Consider the following 17414-nt stretch of genomic DNA (forward strand, 5'->3'; position numbering starts at 1 on the left):
GTCCCATGCCAAACGTCTTTGACGCAAATCTGGTGCCAATAGTCCTAACGGTGGCACTACAGCGACCGTCTAAAGTTTCAAACTTTGAACATTTATTTAGTTATGGCTTTGCAAATTTCACCGAAATGTGGGCCCAAATGAGGAGAAACTTTTGTACAATGCAACCTATGGCCAATTATGAAGTCTAAAGACCGCAAAACTGCAAACACTAAAACTAATTAAACCCTACTCCTAGCCTGGGTAAACCCAGCCCCCACGTGACCTGCTCTCAGACCTCTGGTTCTCAGTCAGCTAGTAGCTAGCTCGGGAGCTATGCTTTGGAAAGGCCAAATGCTAATGCTGAAGCCGCTGCAGCTGTTATACGTCATTGACAAAGACGCACTCTCTGATTGGCCGATCACGGCAGGACTGATGTTGGCAGTCACGCCGTCACTCATTGGCTGCGATTCTGCGAGGGTCACGAAGGTCTGCGCCCTGTCCCAGAAATCGATCTGAATGGGCCGTCTTCCAGACGGTAGTGACTGAGAGCAGGTCTGAGAGCAGGTCACGTGGCGGCTGGGTTTACCCAGGCTACCCTACTCCTCCCACATTTTTTCTTCAAACGACACCAAACTTCAGCATCTGCATCGTTAGACTGTCCTACACAAAAGTATCAAACAGATTTTCGATTTATCAAAAATTTAGCCCACAGTGCATCAAAATGTTGAATTCTGCCCCCATACAGTAGCCTAAAGAGCACCGTAATTATAGGCCGGGCCAGCGAAGTGGCAGGGCCTATTATTATTATTCCTCTTCTGCCGTGACGCAAATTCTTGTGAGTTGTTACATCGCAGAGATCTGAAATCTAGCCCAAGGCTACATATTGGTTGTTACTAGATGCTTCAGGAAAAAAAAAGAAATCCGCCCACAGTGGTTACTACAGCAATATTTTGTTTTTAGGCCTTCGCAGGCCATTTTAGGGCATTGTGACATCATCACCATTACCCTTCCCTGTTTTTCTATTGCTGACTGCTCACATGCACCTGGAGGTCAGTAGTCAACCTGGGTGACCGCAGAGACCTGAAATTTGGCCCAGTGACAGATGTTGGTTGTTGCTAGATGCTCCAGAAAAAAGGATACAAAAAATCTGCCCATGGCAGGTACTACATCGATATTTAATTTGTTGGCCTTCGCAGGCCATTTTAGGGCATTGTGACATCATCATCATCACCCTTCCCTGTTTTTCTGCCATGATGCAAATTCCTGTGAGTTGTTGGTACATCGCAGAGACCTGAAATCTGGCCCAATGACAGATATAGATAGGTGCTCACTAGATGGCTTAGAAATATTTTTTTCATTCTCACTTTTTAAGCAGTGCAGCACCTTCTATGCGTGGTTTTGCTCGTATGCACCTGGAGTTCAGTAGTTGACCTGGGCGAATCCATCTCGTCATTATTGTTCCCATTCTTCTGCCACAACGCAAATTCCCGTGAGTTGGCACATCGCAGAGACCTGCAATTTGGCTCAAGGATAGATATTGGTTGTTAGATGCTCCAGAAAACAACGTAAAAAACATTTGCCCATGGCCGGTACTACAGCTATATTTTATGTTTTTAGGCCTTCGCAGGCCATTTTAGGGCATTATGTTTTTCTGCCGTGATGCAAATTCCCGTGAGATGGTACATCACAGAGAACTGAAATTTGGCCCAATGACAGATATTGGTGCTTACTAGATACCATAGAACAGGGATACTCAACTTGCTTTGCCCGGGGGCCACTTTCGTGAAATGATAGAAGGCCAGGGGCCAGTTAATAAACAATCAATATACATTTTTCTGTTGCGGATTCTAGGTGTTAGACGGAGTTTAGTCTGACAATGTTGTGCACACCGGATAGTTAGTTAGGTTAAGTACATACATAAGTGCCTGGGTAGCGAGCAGACGGCGGTATTTGACAATTTAGCAGCTAAATCATAGATTATTGAAAGATATTCCATATTCCAGACTGAAATGCTATAACAGAAGTGTGAGTATTGGCCAGAATTACATGAACATTTGGACACTTATTCAGTGGGTATCTTGCATGTTGCCTTCAGGTGCACTGTAAAAAAAAAAAAATTGCAATTCCGGGCCGCCGGTTGAGTATCACTGCCATAGAACATATTTGTTTCATTCTCATACTTTTTAAGCGGTGCACCCGCTTCTATGCCTGGTTTTGCTCGTATGCACCTGGAGGTCAGTAGTTGACCTGGGCAAATCCATGTGGTGCTAAAAAGTGTAGTCACCTATAGGTGTAAAAAGTGTATGAAGTGATGTCACTCAACTGGAAATGATGTCATGCAATTACCCGACTGTGATGTCATCAGGTAGTTGTGCTGTAGTCACATAAGATGTAATCACCTAAGGTTACTACATCTTAGTTGTGATGTAGTCAGCTAAGACGTAGTCACCTTAGGTGAGTACATCTTAGGTGACTACAGCACAACACCTAAGGTGACTACATCGTAGGTGACTACAGCACAACTACCTGATGACATCACAGTCGAGCAATTGCCTGACATCAATTCCAGTTGGGTGACATCACTTCACACAGTGGCGGACTGCATAATCGGGCACGTCGGGCAAATGCCCGGTGGCCTGGCCTGGCCTGGCCTGCCAATTTTTTTTTTTTTTTTTTTTTTTTTTGGCAGGCCAGGCCAGGCCACTCACTGAACAGCAGGCCAGGCGCCGCCTACTGGTTTACTAGTGGTTTTATTACATTATTCAGGTTTAAAGTGGGTGCATTCCATTGTAAAATTGGACTTGGCCCAAATTGGGCTTCAAACGGCCCAAATCGGGCTTCAAACGGCCCAAATCTCGCTTTAAACGACCCAAATAGGGCTTCAAACGGCCCAAATCTGGCTTTAAACGACCCAAATAGGGCTTCAAACAGCCCAAATCTGGCTTCAAACGGCCCAAATTGGGCTTCAAACGGCCCAAATTGAGCTTCAAACGCCCCAAATTTTTCGCCGGCGCCCTTCGCCGGCACGCACGTCGGCCCGTATCGGCCTGGCCTGCTTGGTATCTAATGCCCGGCCTGAATTATGATCCCAGTCCGCCCCTGACTTCACACCACACGCTTTTTTACATGAGATCGATTCACCCAGGTCAACTGCTGACCTATAGGTGACTGCACTTTTTAACACTTTTTTAAACACTTTTTAGCAGGTCCTAAGAGGTCACCTGGAAGTGATGTCACTCGGGCAGTTTGTGTTTTTTAGTGTGTGTGTGTGTGTGTGTCTGTGTGTGTGTGTGTGTGTGTGTGTGTGTGTGTGTGTTGAATGCATTTGGAATTGCTCAACCGTGATGTTTTTTTCTAACAGCATATCAGGTTTGGATGAAACAGTGGGCCCTATCGTTGCAATCGGCGTAGAAACTGCGTTTAAGGCCTAGCGCTAGGCCGCCTAGCGCAGTTAGTGGGTGTGGACCAGCGCACTCGCTATCTTGGTATCGGCGATACACGCAGCCTCAACCATTATAACCACGCCTTTTAACACGTTAAGTGCCATAGCCGAGATAATTCGTCTTACATAATCCAACGCTTGAGTGCCAGAGCCGAGTTTACTCGTCTTACATAAACATTTTTTTTTTTTGACGGTGGGACATCAATCAACAACTTTTACATCTTCGAGATCACTATTGGAGCAAGAGAATGTGTATAATCTATTTTACCGACCCACTAAGTGTTGACAGTGCTCCCCCAGACGACCGAAATCAAAGAAAAAACTGCCGCGGGAGCAAGCCATTCAAGGAAATGGCGAGGCGATTTTACAGTAATCCATTTCAGACTTGTCTTGCCAGAGAGCGGCCGCGCGCAGGCAGCAGCACACAGAGAGCGGAGAGCGATTTGCAAAATAGATTATAGGTGAAACACACTTTGAAACACCTCAGAAAGGCCAGAATCAACATCTGCCCATCGCCCACGCATTCCCCGGCCCATCTTGACTCGCACAAGGAGCGTCCGCACGCAGGCAAGCAGGCAGGCAGGCACGCAGGCAGGCAGGCAGGCAGCAGCAACGCGCTTCTGACACGCCCGCTGTAGAGCCAGGAGGAAGGAGGAGAAGACACACGGAGGGAGGAGTTTGAATGAGAGGGGTGTTTCCTGTTGTTATGGAGGAAATTACTGTTCAAAACTATTGTTTAGAATGTCTGACGGTCTTACTGATGCCAAAAATGAATGGTTAAAGTGACTGTTTCACAAAAAGCCATTTATCTCTGAATAAATTTCCAGACGCTGAAACCATGCTGTACTCAACGGCTAATATCTACATAACTACTAACTCTGCAAACTAACTCTTTTAGACAGAGAAAGCACACATTCTATTAGTTATTTTTAGATGATTGGTGTTCATGAATTCTTAACAGAAAATAATCCTCGGCTGTTGTAAAATGAGCCAGAATCGTCAAAAACACCCCTGGCACAACTTACCTACAGGATTGAAAACATGGCTGGCACTCAATGTGTTAAGCGTAAAATTATGCATAGTCCGCTCATTGGAGAATTGCAGTTAACACGTTCACTGCCAATGACGAGTTGACTCGTCAAACACAATCCAACCGTTCACTGCCAATGACGAGTTGAGTCGTCAAAAAATAATTTATTTATTTTTTGACGGTGCTACGTGGATCAATGCCCCCCACGTCTCCTATAAAAATATTGGAAGTATTGAATGTGTATAATCTATTTTACCGACCAACTAAGTGGCGACAGTGCTCTCCCGACAGAGAGAAAGTCAACCAAAAACAGCCGCGGGAGGAAGCCATTCTCAAGGAAATGGCTTGGCGATTTTACAGTCATCAGTCACCAGACTCGCCCGAGAGCGGCCGCGCCAGCAGCAGCACACCGAGAGCGGAGAGCGGTGCTGGCGTGGGGGATTGCAAATTTGCATTATGGGTGAAACACACTTTGAAACACCCGCAGAAAGGCCAGAATCGCACGCATTCCGAAAACCCAGAAACGAACGAGCCTCATTCTCATACTGTAGGCGAAAACGCTTTCACGCTGCTGCACACGGGCGCACAACGGTGGGGGGTTCCAAAAATAGACTGGGTGGGCAGCATAAAGCCTAGAATCGCACAAAGCTTCATCAAAGCTCTCAAACCCAAGAAACAAGTGAGCCCTATCCACACTCGCTGCCAGGGAGGGAGGCTGCTCAAACTCGCAGCAGCAGCAGCAGCAGCAGCAGAACACTTGCTTGTGACAAACGCAGGCTGAAAGCCACCAGACACGCCCACGGAGGGAGGAGTTTGAAGGAGAGGGCGTTCAGAACTATATTGTTTAGATGTCTGATCTCTCACTGATGCCAAAAATAAATGGTTAAAGTGACTGTTCTGCCTGTTTGATTGAATTTCACAAAACTGCGATTATCTCAGCTTTCACTCTCAGATGCTGAAACCATGCTGTACTCAACGGCTAATATCTACATAACTACTAACTCTACAAACTAACTCTTTTAGACAGAGAAAGCACACATTCTATTAGTACTTTTGTGAACTTTGTGTTCACAAACTCCAAGCAGAAAATAATCCTCGGCTCTTGTAAAATGAGCCAGAATCCTCAAAAAAAACCTCTGGCAGAACCTACCTACAGTGAATGTGTTAAGAGTCACACGCTTGCCTTTTAAGCTCCAATTCCTGGACAAATCCGGTAAAACCAGACAAAGCCAAGCGCTCTGCCCCCCCCCCTCCCTTCATCCAGTCTGTCTGTCTCCATATATAGGCTATTATTCCATATTATTATGCTTCTCAAACCAATCTAACTGCAGTTTAAATACTGCAAGCATGTAAATACCCTACACTATAGCAAGATCAAAGTGAAAAGAATGTTCTAAATGCATCGGCTAGAAAAATATAGCCTATTAGATTGGTGAAAGTTTGTCCAGAAAGATATCATTTTCTCTCGCCTGCTGCAGGAAGGATGATGCACATAAATATACCCTACATTATGTAAAGTCATTGCATAAATGTGTTTTTATTGTAAAACTAAATGTGAAGTAGGGCCAAGTTATTGGAGCGGACATCACAGTATAGCAGATGACAGTAGAAGCGCGTTCCGCAGTCACTTATCTAAATCATGTTAAATCGACAAGAGATATATATAGGCCCAGGAGGACATATATGTTTCACATAGGGTGGTGTTTTCATTTCGATGTTTTATTTGGTCCAATATTGAAATGTTCTACAATTGCAGGTTGTGTTACCATTACACATTATTTAGATCCTCCCTTAATATAGGTTTTCGGCTCATTTGGTTGCTATGTAGTAGCGAAATGGAGTACCACAATGCATGCTGGGACGCCAGGCAGTGAACTTACAACTTATTTTTCCTATGAGAAGTGTGTTGTGTCTGTCTGAGCGAGGGAGTCAGAGAGAGAGAGTCGTATTGTGCCTGTCAGACTGAGGAGAGAGGGAGAGAGTGACACAGAGAAGGGTGACAGAGGGAAGCCAGAGGGGAGCCAGAGGGGAGCGCTCCACGCAACCAGCGCACTGAATAGGCCTGGTTTTCAAAAGCGCAAAGCGCTAAATTTACGCCAGGTGGGAAGATATCATTACGCCGATATTTAACGCCGAAACGCCCATTCTCGCCCATTCAGGGAGTGCGCCACGCCCATTCGGCCTAAAGCGCATTTACCAGCCTAAAGCCATGTTGATATCTTTCCGAGGCAGGCGCAAGGCACGTTTTTTAGCACCGAAGGCCCGTTTTAGCGCCGAAGGCCTGTGGGAGAATAGGGGCCTGTTAGTTTGAGATGGATGGTGTACAGTCCACATCAGGACAATGGGTTATCTGGGTTAACATGTACGATCCAGTTTGAACCAGGCTGATAGATAATTATAGACAAATAATCTGCATTGTTGCATTGAATCATGAGGAAGGGAGGAAGGCCTTTTGTCTGTTCTCACGGAAGCCCAAATAAAAAGGGACAAAGATGCAGCGATCTTTAGTTGGCACCTTGGCCATGACAGGTCCTTGGCAGATTAAACAAAGACAACACAGAAACTTGGCAGCAATCTTCAGGTGATACTCCCACTGCTGTGAGTGAAGATGTATTGCTTAATGATTACACCGCCGTACGAAAGAACTGAGCTATGTTACACCACAAGGTGCACTGCTTCTGGAATGTGACAGAGCCAGTGGCGCCGGAACGAGTTTGCAATAAGGGGGACACAATTATTATTATTTATTTTTTTCACGTTTTTTTTTCCATGATTTTTTTTCATGTTTTTTTCGGCGCCCTTAAGGGCGCTGACGAAAAATTTATGTTTTTATGGACGTTTGGATGATTTTTTGCCATATTTAGATGAATATCTCATTTTAAATTAACATTAGGATTATACTGTAGTGATGTAATTATTCAGTATTTTTCCTTTTCTCACTCACTTGGTGACCTGCTCTCCCTTTAGGTCATTTTATAATTACACTACAACAGACAGCAACACAGGCAGAAACACTGAACTTATTATTATTATTATTATTATTATCACTTCGAAACACAGTGCAAAACTTGTCATCTCAACACAAAAATAAAATAACAATAACCGTATACGATTATAGCAGCAGCCAATGACAGTGAGTGCAGTACAGAGTCCAGGTCTGTCTGTCTCTCAGGTGTAATAATCCCACAACGATCACGGCTTTAACAAGCATCACAGGCAGTGTAAACAGTGTAAAGTGGGCTCTAAGCATCAGGCGCAGTTGCCCCCTCAGATCTAAAAAAAAAAAAAAAAAAAAAATTTTTTAGGGGGACCAAATTTTAAGGGGGACATAATGTCCCCATGTCCCCCTTGTTCCGGCGCCAGTGGACAGAGCAAGCGTCAGTGACAGTCATGAAGAACAACATATTATCTCTATCAGGCATGGAGCAGAGGCTCAAACCACAGAAACTAAACATTTTGGCCGATATTGTTATGACAACAAGTCAGGAAACATCACAATAACAGGGTAGAAAATGTTAATGTTTCGGGGCAATTTGGATAATTTTCAGTGCAATTTTTGCAATTACAATAGCATTTTTATTTATCCAGGTCTCAATCTTTTTTTTTCTTAGTTGCCTACAGTCTATGCTGCAGAGACCAGGGCCCTATACCACGAATGTTCTATAAGAAGATCCAGGATCTGTCCCTTGATCTGGTTTGTCTAAACCAGATAACCTCGATTGTAGTTAACTTGTACTACGAACCTCGGTTGCCACTCGTTAACTCGAACCAGGTTTTTCTAATCAAGCCGACAGCTCGTGCACATGAAAATGCCCGTGCACTGGAGCTCGTGCCCGCAAAAGAGGCGTGGTTTTTAACAACTGCCAATCACAATGCAATATGGACTGCTCCAACTCCTACAGCGCCTCATTGAATGAAACCGCAAATAAAAATCCGCGTTGGATATTATTAGTCTGTTCCCGAATGACTGTCTAAAGTGACCACTTTTATCCACACCAGTAATTTCTTTGAAGAGCGGTTTCTACCTCCACGTAGGCTATCTACAGCAGCTCAATTCACCCTCTCAATAAACTCAAAACCGGCATGTCTTTTGTGGAAGCAATGTGTAATCTATCTCAGTCCAAAATCCGTATGTATAGACCATTTAGGCTCAATGAATAATAATGATTTCATGATGTGTTTAGTCGCACTGATTGAATAATTCCTATAGGCTAATCAATAAAAAAAGAATGATAATAAAATGCTTCTGAACTGAATCGACACGGTACGTGCGGGCATAGATTTAATTTATAAAGAATAGCCTATTTTGTGGTCACATATATAGGCTATTGTCAGCAGAGTCGCATATCTCCATATTTCATATAATGATGCTGGAAATATGAAGTTCAATCACATCATACAGGCCAAAAGCAACACAGTTGCAGCTGCAAAATGCAGGAGTAGCCTAGATATGAATCATCTTAATATGGGATTGCCTGTGTGCAGGTGATCCCATATTAAATTGCTTAGATGTAGTAGGCTATTCTAGCATATGACCATTTCAATTCCAACCCAACGTCAGTCTCAGCTCCGTTGCGCACACGGCACTGTGCGCTTTGGAGACGTTTGTGTAACCTTTTTATGCCGGTTTAGTGATATTTCTCCACTCACTATTCAGCTGCAATCGATCAGCGGGGTCAAACAACATATCTAGGTTGAGTTGAGTTGAGTTGAGAAAACTTTATTTATCCCCGGGGGGCAATTCAGTTTCTACAGTTCATCACCGTTGCAAGTAAACATAATGTATTTCATTTCGGTCACAAAATACAAAAATACATACATACACAAGAAGGGAAATAGGAGAGGAGCTCAGTGTGATCAGACCGAGATAGTGCATTTGGTTCCTCGTGTCCCTCCGCGTACATGGATCTGAGCCGCAAGGGTGCAGGACGCAACATTGTTTATACACATGTAAAGTGCATAGGGTGCATGTGTAAACAGTTGGTTTTAGAAATACATAAAAAATAAATAAAATAGAAAGTAAGATAAAAGGTAAAAAAAAAATTTGCATACAGAAAAAGGTGCAAATGCTACGATACACAGTGTTATTGGTTCAGTGCCTACTGCATGCATACAGTAAGTGCAGTTTTCTACTTCTCTGCATTCAACAGCCGAATGGCTGAGGGAATGAAGGACTTGGAGTAACGGTTTGTTCTGCAGGAAGGTGCCCGATAGCGCCGTCCCAGCGGCAGGAGGGCAAATTTAGGGGACAGGATATGGTCAGGTTGGTCCATAAGACCTTTTGCTTTCTGAACCACTCGCTTCTTCCAAAGCGCGTTTATGTCACTCTGCTGAACTCCAATGATTTTGGAGCAGACTTTGACGATATTGTTAAGGCTATTTCTGTCCTTCACAGACAAACCGTTAAACCAACATATAAAGGAAAAAGTTATAAGGCTCTCAATATATGATCTGTAAACAGTGCACAGGATCGTTTTTGACACTTTGAAGGAGTTAATTTTCCTTAATAAATAGATTTTCTGTTGGCCTCTTTTAACAAGAGACTCTATGTTTGTGTCAAACTTGAGATGCGAGTCGAACACTCTTCCCAGATATTTATAAGAATCAACAATCTGGACGTCTTCACCATGAATGGAGCTAGCGACAGGGTCAGCTTTCTTATTTCTAAGATCGATTATAAGCTCCTTTGTCTTTGATACGTTAAGATCAAGGAAGTTCTCATCACACCATTCGACAAAATCGGGAAGGGCACAACCGTGGTTCGACTCTGCCCCCTGGAGGAGCGACAGGAGTGCAGTGTCGTCAGAATATTTGACTATAAGGCTGTTGTCCCTGTTAGATCTGCAGCTGTCTGTGTACAGGATGAAGAAGACTGATGAGAAAACGCTGCCCTGTGGGGAACCTGTGTTAGAAGTTGAAATACCAGACATAGAGCCATTTACTAGGACACGCTGTGTTCTATCCGTTAGAAAGTTTAAACACAGGAGCGAAAGTTGATCAGGGAAATTAAAATATGATTTAAACCTCTCTATTAGAATGTGGGGCTGCATTTTGTTAAACGCTGAGGAGAAGTCAGCAAATAGAATTCTGGCATGAGATCCAGGTTTCTCTAGATGTTCATAGACTTTGTCGAGGATGAGGAGCTTGGCGTCCTCCACACCTTTGCCAGTTTGATAGGCAAACTGAAGTGGGTCTATCTTTTCAGCTGCCAGGGAGATGATCTCCTCCTTTAAGATTTTTTCTAGGTTTTTCATCACAATGGATGTTAATGCTATCGGTCTGAATTCGTTTAGTTCTCTAGGATTCTTTACCTTAGGAATGGGAATAATGGTGGACTTTTTCCAAATGGAGGGGAACTGACATTGGTCAACACACATCTGAAAGAGTTTTGTGAAAACCTCTCCTAGTTGTTCTGCACAGTGGCGCAGAGTGCGACCACAGATGGTGTCGGGGCCAGCTGCCTTCTTTGGGTTTGTTCTTTTAAAGAGGCTAGTCACCTTCTCTCGTGAGATCACCAGGTCATACTGGGGCAGAAGGGTTTCCCTCAGCCTGGAGACATCTTCCTTGGAGTCATAAGTTTCAAACCTAGAAAAAAATACATTGAAAGCATTTGGCAGGTCTACATTATTAATATCATCTATGCTAATATACTGCCTTTTCGTGTCGTTCTGTTGATTTATGGAGGCCATAGTTTTTATGCCCTGCCAGGCTGCTCTAATATTACCGTTAGTGTACTGTTGTTCGATTTTGGCTTTGTATTTAGCTTTAGCCTTGGCTATTTCAGCTTTAACCTCCCTTGAAGCTGCCTTCTTCTCTTGGGGGTTACCAGTAAAAAATATACGTTTCTTTCTGTTTATAGCAGACTTTAGCTCTTTGTTGACCCAAGGTTTGTTGTTCGGAAAGATGACAACATTTTTAGATGGTACAACAAGGTCAACACAGAAGGAAATATACGATGAAACAGAATCTGAGAGCTTATCGATGTCATCACAGGCATCAAAGAAACATTGCCAGTCAGTGCATTCCAGACATGCTTGGAGTGAGGAAATACTGTCATCTGTCCATAATTTCACAGTTTTCTTCTCCTTCTCCATATTTCTGAAGCGTGGTTTGTACACAGGCAGAAGAAAGATGCTGTTGTGATACGAGGCGCCAAGGGCGGGCATGGCTATTGACTTATAGCCCCCTTTCACGTTTCCATAGCAAGTGTCAAGAGTCTTGTTTAGCTGAGTAGTAGGGCAAGTCACATACTGTTCATATGTCCGTAGCGTTTTGTTCAGTCGGACGTGATTCAGGTCCCCGAGGTAGAATTTGGGAGCGTCGGGACAAATCGAGTCTAGCTTATGTGCTAGGCTACTTGAGAGCACAAAAATGAATATATAAAAACATATTCCAAAGTGGTAAGTAGGGCTTAATTAAAATGTAGCCTGCAACAAGTGCAAGGCTTTAGTCCTTGATTAATTCAACATTACAATTCATGCTCCTTCCTTGATGGGAAACTCGTCCAGAAAGGGGTTGGCCATTTTTCCAAACTGCTGATTCGATTGGTTCGTGGGCGGTGTATTTAAGGTCTAATCTTATCCTTGCAACTTAACCTGCTGCGGACCAGGTTAAGTGTGAAGCATAAGTTGCTATGGAAATATATGTCGGTAAGAAGTTAACTAGCTTTGTAGCACGGCCAAACCAGGGTTAAACCTGAAGTTTAAACCACTAATCGAGCTTCGTGGTACAGGGCTCAGGAGGCAATTTGATGTTTCACATGCTTGTGCAGTGTAGGCTCACTTTCCTCAATACAAAAAATCACACCCAGGTGTTGAAGTACTCATACTCTCTGAAAATACCTTGAAAGTTGACTTTATAGCATCATCTGATTTTTCTTTCCAACCAAATGCACAGTAGACCACATTTCAATTAAAAGCTCTCCTCCTTGTACTACCGTGGTTCCTTTTTCCGCTGATAGCCTGCTGGAACCTCCTGTAATTGGTCAGAAAATCCAAACCATCAAAAACATATTTTCACGCTACAACCGAACCGAACCATGGTCTAGTTTGATCCGGACGGAGGCCACCTCTCTTCATCGGACCAAGCTTCTGCTGTTTGGTCTGGACTGGACTAGGCCTATCAAAATGGAAAGTCCGGACCAAACAAAGATGTGAAAGCCCCCTAACAGTGACGTTATTCCTAATTAAGGTCTGGTTTAGGCGTGGGGGGTGGGAGAGGTTGGGTTTAGGGTTAGGGTCTGGGGGAGGTTAGGTTTAGGCGTGGGGGGTGGGAGAGGTTAGGTTTAGGGTTAGGGTCTGAGGGAGGTTAGGTTTAGGCGTAGGGGGTGGGAGAGGTTAGGTTTAGGGTTAGGGTCTGGGGGAGGTTAGGTTTAGGCATGGGGGGTGGGAGAGGTTAGGTTTAGGGTTAGGGTCTGGGGGAGGTTAGGTTTAGGCGTGGGGGGGTGGGAGAGGTTAGGTTTAGGGTTAGGGTCTGGGGGAGGTTAGGTTTAGGCGTGGGGGGTGGGAGAGGTTAGGTTTAGGGTTAGGGTCTGGGGGAGGTTAGGTTTAGGCGTGGGGGGTGGGAGAGGTTAGGTTTAGGATTAGGGTCTGGGGGAGGTTAGGTTTAGGCGTGGGGGGTGGGAGAGGTTAGGATTAGGGTCTGGGGGAGGTTAGGTTTAGGCATGGGGGTGGGAGAGGTTAGGTTTAGGGTCTGGGGGAGGTTAGGTTTAGGCGTGGGGGGTGGGAGAGGTTAGGTTTAGGATTAGGGTATGGGGGAGGTTAGGTTTAGGCATGGGGGAGGTTAGGTTTAGGCGTGGGGGGTGGGAGAGGTTAGGGTCTGGGGGAGGTTAGGTTTAGGCGTAGGGGGTGGGAGAGGTTAGGGTCTGGGGGAGGTTAGGTTTAGGCGTGGGGGGAGGGAGATGTTAGGTTTAGGATTAGGCTCTGGGGGAGGTTAGGTTTAGGCGTGGGGGGTGGGAGAGGTTAGGTTTAGGGTCTGGGGGAGGTTAGGTTTAGGCGTGGGGGGTGGGAGAGGTTAGGTTTAGGGTCTGGGGGAGGTTAGGCTTAGGCGTGGGGGGTGGGAGAGGTTAGGGCTAGGGTCTGGGGGAGGTTAGGTTTAGGCATGGGGGGTGGGAGAGGCTAGGTTTAGGGTTAGGGTCTGGGGGAGGTTAGGTTTAGGCGTGGGGGGTGGGAGAGGTTAGGGTTAGGGTCTGGGGGAGGTTAGGTTTAGGCGTGGGGGGTGGGAGAGGTTAGGTTTAGGGTTAGGGTTAAAGTCTGGGGGAGGTTAGGTTTAGGCGTGGAGGCTGGGAGCTTAGGTTAAAGGCTGAATTATGCTCACCCTGCCGTGAAGGGCGCGGGGGTGGAGCGAGGGCCGGGCGCGTCAAATGACGTAAATTTGTTGGGCGTGTTTATTCGCTACCTCCGTCGGGCGCTCGCCGTGTGCTGGATTTTTTTTCTCACAGCGCGAGCAACGCACGGCTTCTCTCCAAACATGTCCGCTTTCAAGCCACTGAGTCCTGAACACTGAGCTGTGTTTTCGCCACATTTCTTGACCCATGTGGTAGGCTATAAACTTTGATTTGCAACTGTTCGTTTTTAGTCATTTCACCAAGTAAATGTGTTGTGTTGAGAGCATTATTGAGAGAGATTAAAAGCAGCACAGAGTAGGCAATCAGGTCTGAGAAGTAAAACGGCTTTCAGTAAAAACAAGTTTGGTGATTCCTTCATGTGCTGATGTGCGGTCGTTTTGAGAGTGAAAGCGCACTCAGTACTGCACATAATAGCGTTTCATTGCGACTTTTCCACGGGCTGTTCTCACTATTACCATTGTACAATACATGCTGATCACTTTCTGAGTATAATGGCATCAGCCCCAGTGCGGGGTCTGCACGGTGACTCATGGAGACTCGCGGGGCCCCACCCCCACGGAGCGAGTATAAGAGCACCTTTAGGCGTGGGGGCTGGGAGTGGTTAGCTCCAGCCGGTCCACCGTCGCGCTGCATTGCAGGGTGTCGGCACTGCGGGGTGTCGGCACCGAACCAACAAACATGGCCCACATGCTCCCTTTTATATACTATACTGCGTGGATGTGTGTGTTTGCGTCTCTGTCAGTGGTCTCATGACATCACTATGACATCATCAGTGATGTCACAATGCATCAATGGGACTGTGATGTCATCAGGCAATTGTGATGTCATCAGTTGCTCGAGTGCTTTTCTTCCTAAGCATTTGTTCAAGGCTTGAACCCCTGGTATGGCCGTTACATTTATTAGTGGCCGGGCCAGCGAAGCGGCAGGGCCACTTATTGTATTTGCCTGTATTATTATTCTTCTCCCGGGAAGTTCGACTTCCCATGCATGAAAATAAACCAATCTTTGCACAAAGGTCCAGTCCCATGCCAAACATCTTTGATGCAAATTTGGCGCCAATAGTCCTAATGGCGGCACTACAGCGACCGTCTAAAGTTTCAAACTTTGAAAATCCCTAAAAAATCAGGCATACGTGCTACGGCTTTGCAACTTTCACCGAAATGTGGGTCCAAATGAGGAGAAACTTTTGTACACTGCAACCTATGGCCAATTGTGAAGTCTAAAGACCGCAAAACTGCAAAACTGTAAAACTAATTAATAAACCCTACTCCTCCCACATTTTTTCTTCAAACGACACCAAACTTCAGCATCTGCATCGTTAGACTGTCCTATCAAACAGATTTCCGATTGGTCAAAAATTGAGCCCACAGTGCATCAAAATGTTGATACACTGCCTAAAGAGGATCTTAATTGCCCTAATTACGTAGGGCAATTAGGTTGTATTGTGATGTCATCAGTCACTCGAGCAATTGTGATGCCATCAGTGATGTCACTCGAGCAATTGTGATGTCATCAGTGATGTCATAAATCTTTCCTGGCTCACCCTATATAAGTGGAAGCAGTGTGTGTTTTTACACGCAAGCATCCAGTCTCATAAAACACCACCAGCAAGCATCCAGTCTGCGCAGCAGCTATAATTACTGTTATTTCAGTGAATAAAAACTAATAAATAACAAATAGAAATAATTTATTAGGGGGGAAATTATTTGCTTTTCAATTTCTTCTTGGGCCTTCAATGAATACCTAGAAGGCCCAGACGGTTCCCCTCTGATGTACAGTATGTATGTATGTATGTATGTATGTATGTATGTATGTATGTATGTGTGTGTTAGGCATGCTGTGAGACTGGTGGATTTACGTGCGGATAGTTGATGGCCAAGACAAACTTGGTGAACTTAAGTCTCGATAAGTAGGAACGCTGTGGAACTTGATAGCTGGGTCTGCAAGGTTCGAAGTTGGGAACTGTTGCAGAAGGTTGTCGTGAGGTTAGTCTAGTCTATGAACAACTGCAGAGGACCTGCAGAACCGAACCTTTATAGGTCCCGAATATGACATCATGACATCATCAGTGAGTGAACTATGACATCACAGTAGGAATGATGACATCATCCTAACAGTGTGTATGTGTGTGTGTGTCTGTCTGTCTGTCTGTCTGTCTGTCTGTCTGTCTGTCTGTCTGCCTGTCTGTCTGTCTGTCTGTCTGTCTGTAGCTATGTATGAAGTGCAGATAGTGTTTGTTGTGGTGTAATTGCTGATCAAGCTGTGTTCCTCCCTCTCTCTTTTAGCTATGGCATACTTCTGTGGTCCATTGTCACGGGGAAACAACCATATCCCGGTGAGTGATCATTCTGGTTATAGCGTACCACAGGGATGACCTATTTTTGTAGGCTTAACCACAAATTAACGCCATTTTGGTTTTAGAATGGGGATTTCACTTACATGCATAAAATAAGGTCTGTGCTTAACAAAAGTTTATGGGAACGTGAATTTGGGTTCAGCAGGATAATCTTCACAAACGTTAATCACTTTTATGCCTTTTGAAGCGTTTTCTAAAAAAAACATGTTAAAAAAACGCATTTACGCGTTTCCCAAAATGCGTTCCCAAAATCATAAAAGTTATTCATGTTTGTGAAGATTATCCTGCTGAACCCAAATCCGCGTTCCCAAACTTTTGTTAACCACAGACCTTATTTTATGCATTTAAGTGAAATCCTCATTCTAAAACCCCCATAGACTTTTACTCTTACGAACCTGGAAGAATACTTCCGGACTCATTCTTGCGTTTCTCTATAGTGATTTCTACTCTCTTGACACCTCTCTAGGGTGACATAGTGCTGCAGGAATCGCAGTGTTCAACTTAATGCGAGACAGAATTTGAATTACATTTTTCTTTTTTTTTTATGTTTTTTTTCCCCCGATTTTTTATCCCATTTTTATCCCCCATTTAGTGCTCATTTGAATTACTCAATCCTGGTTGCTACTCCATCCTCTGCCGATCTGGGGAGAGCCGAGACTGATTCCATGCATCCTCCGAGACATGGGCAGTCAAGTCAGCCGCTTCTTTTCACCTGCCCGAGGAAGCTTCACCGGTAGGACATAGCACGTGGGAGGTTCACGCTATTCCAACCAGTTCCCCTCCCTCTGAACAGGCGCCCTTAACGATCAGAGGAGGAACCATATAAGCAACCAGGATGTTGCATGTTTTTGTGAAGGGGGTTCCTATATGAAGGAGACGCCCGGGAGGCACGGGGAGAACATGCAAACTCCACACAGAAAGGCCATTTTGCCGACCCCCACCCGGGTGGTGGGCACTCGAGGACATGCGGACGGGCACGCATTCCTTCATTGTTCACATCGGCCCAGGTGGGAATCGAACCCACGACCTTCGAGCTGTGAGGCGATAGTGCTTACCACTGCACCACCGTACCTCCTGAAATAATTTTTTCAATGTGTAGACTACATCTCTGATGTTTCCATGTTTTCATGGAGTGGAGAATTGCTTTCTGAAATATTCAGAAAGCAATTCTCCACTCCATGAAAACACCTTCAATGCAGCCTGTTTAAAACCATACGGATCAGTGATCGTTTTAACCAGGCTAGATGTTCCAGGTAGCTTC

The 17414-nt window shown here is 44.9% G+C and overlaps 1 protein-coding gene across 2 annotated transcripts in view; it reads left to right on the top strand.

Annotated features, from left to right (window-relative positions):
• LOC310791301 (receptor-interacting serine/threonine-protein kinase 3-like) overlaps positions 1-17414 on the top strand; it is a 93929-nt gene that overhangs the window by 10471 nt on the left and 66044 nt on the right. For both annotated transcript variants that reach the window (XM_083652988.1, XM_083652989.1), the window contains exon 6: positions 16083-16132. In XM_083652988.1, the coding sequence (XP_083509114.1) occupies positions 16083-16132 (50 nt within the window). The remainder of the gene's footprint in view (positions 1-16082; positions 16133-17414) is intronic.

Source organism: Poromitra crassiceps (assembly GCF_964638095.1).
Source record: "Poromitra crassiceps genome assembly, chromosome: 16".
Taxonomy (NCBI): domain Eukaryota; kingdom Metazoa; phylum Chordata; class Actinopteri; order Beryciformes; family Melamphaidae; genus Poromitra; species Poromitra crassiceps.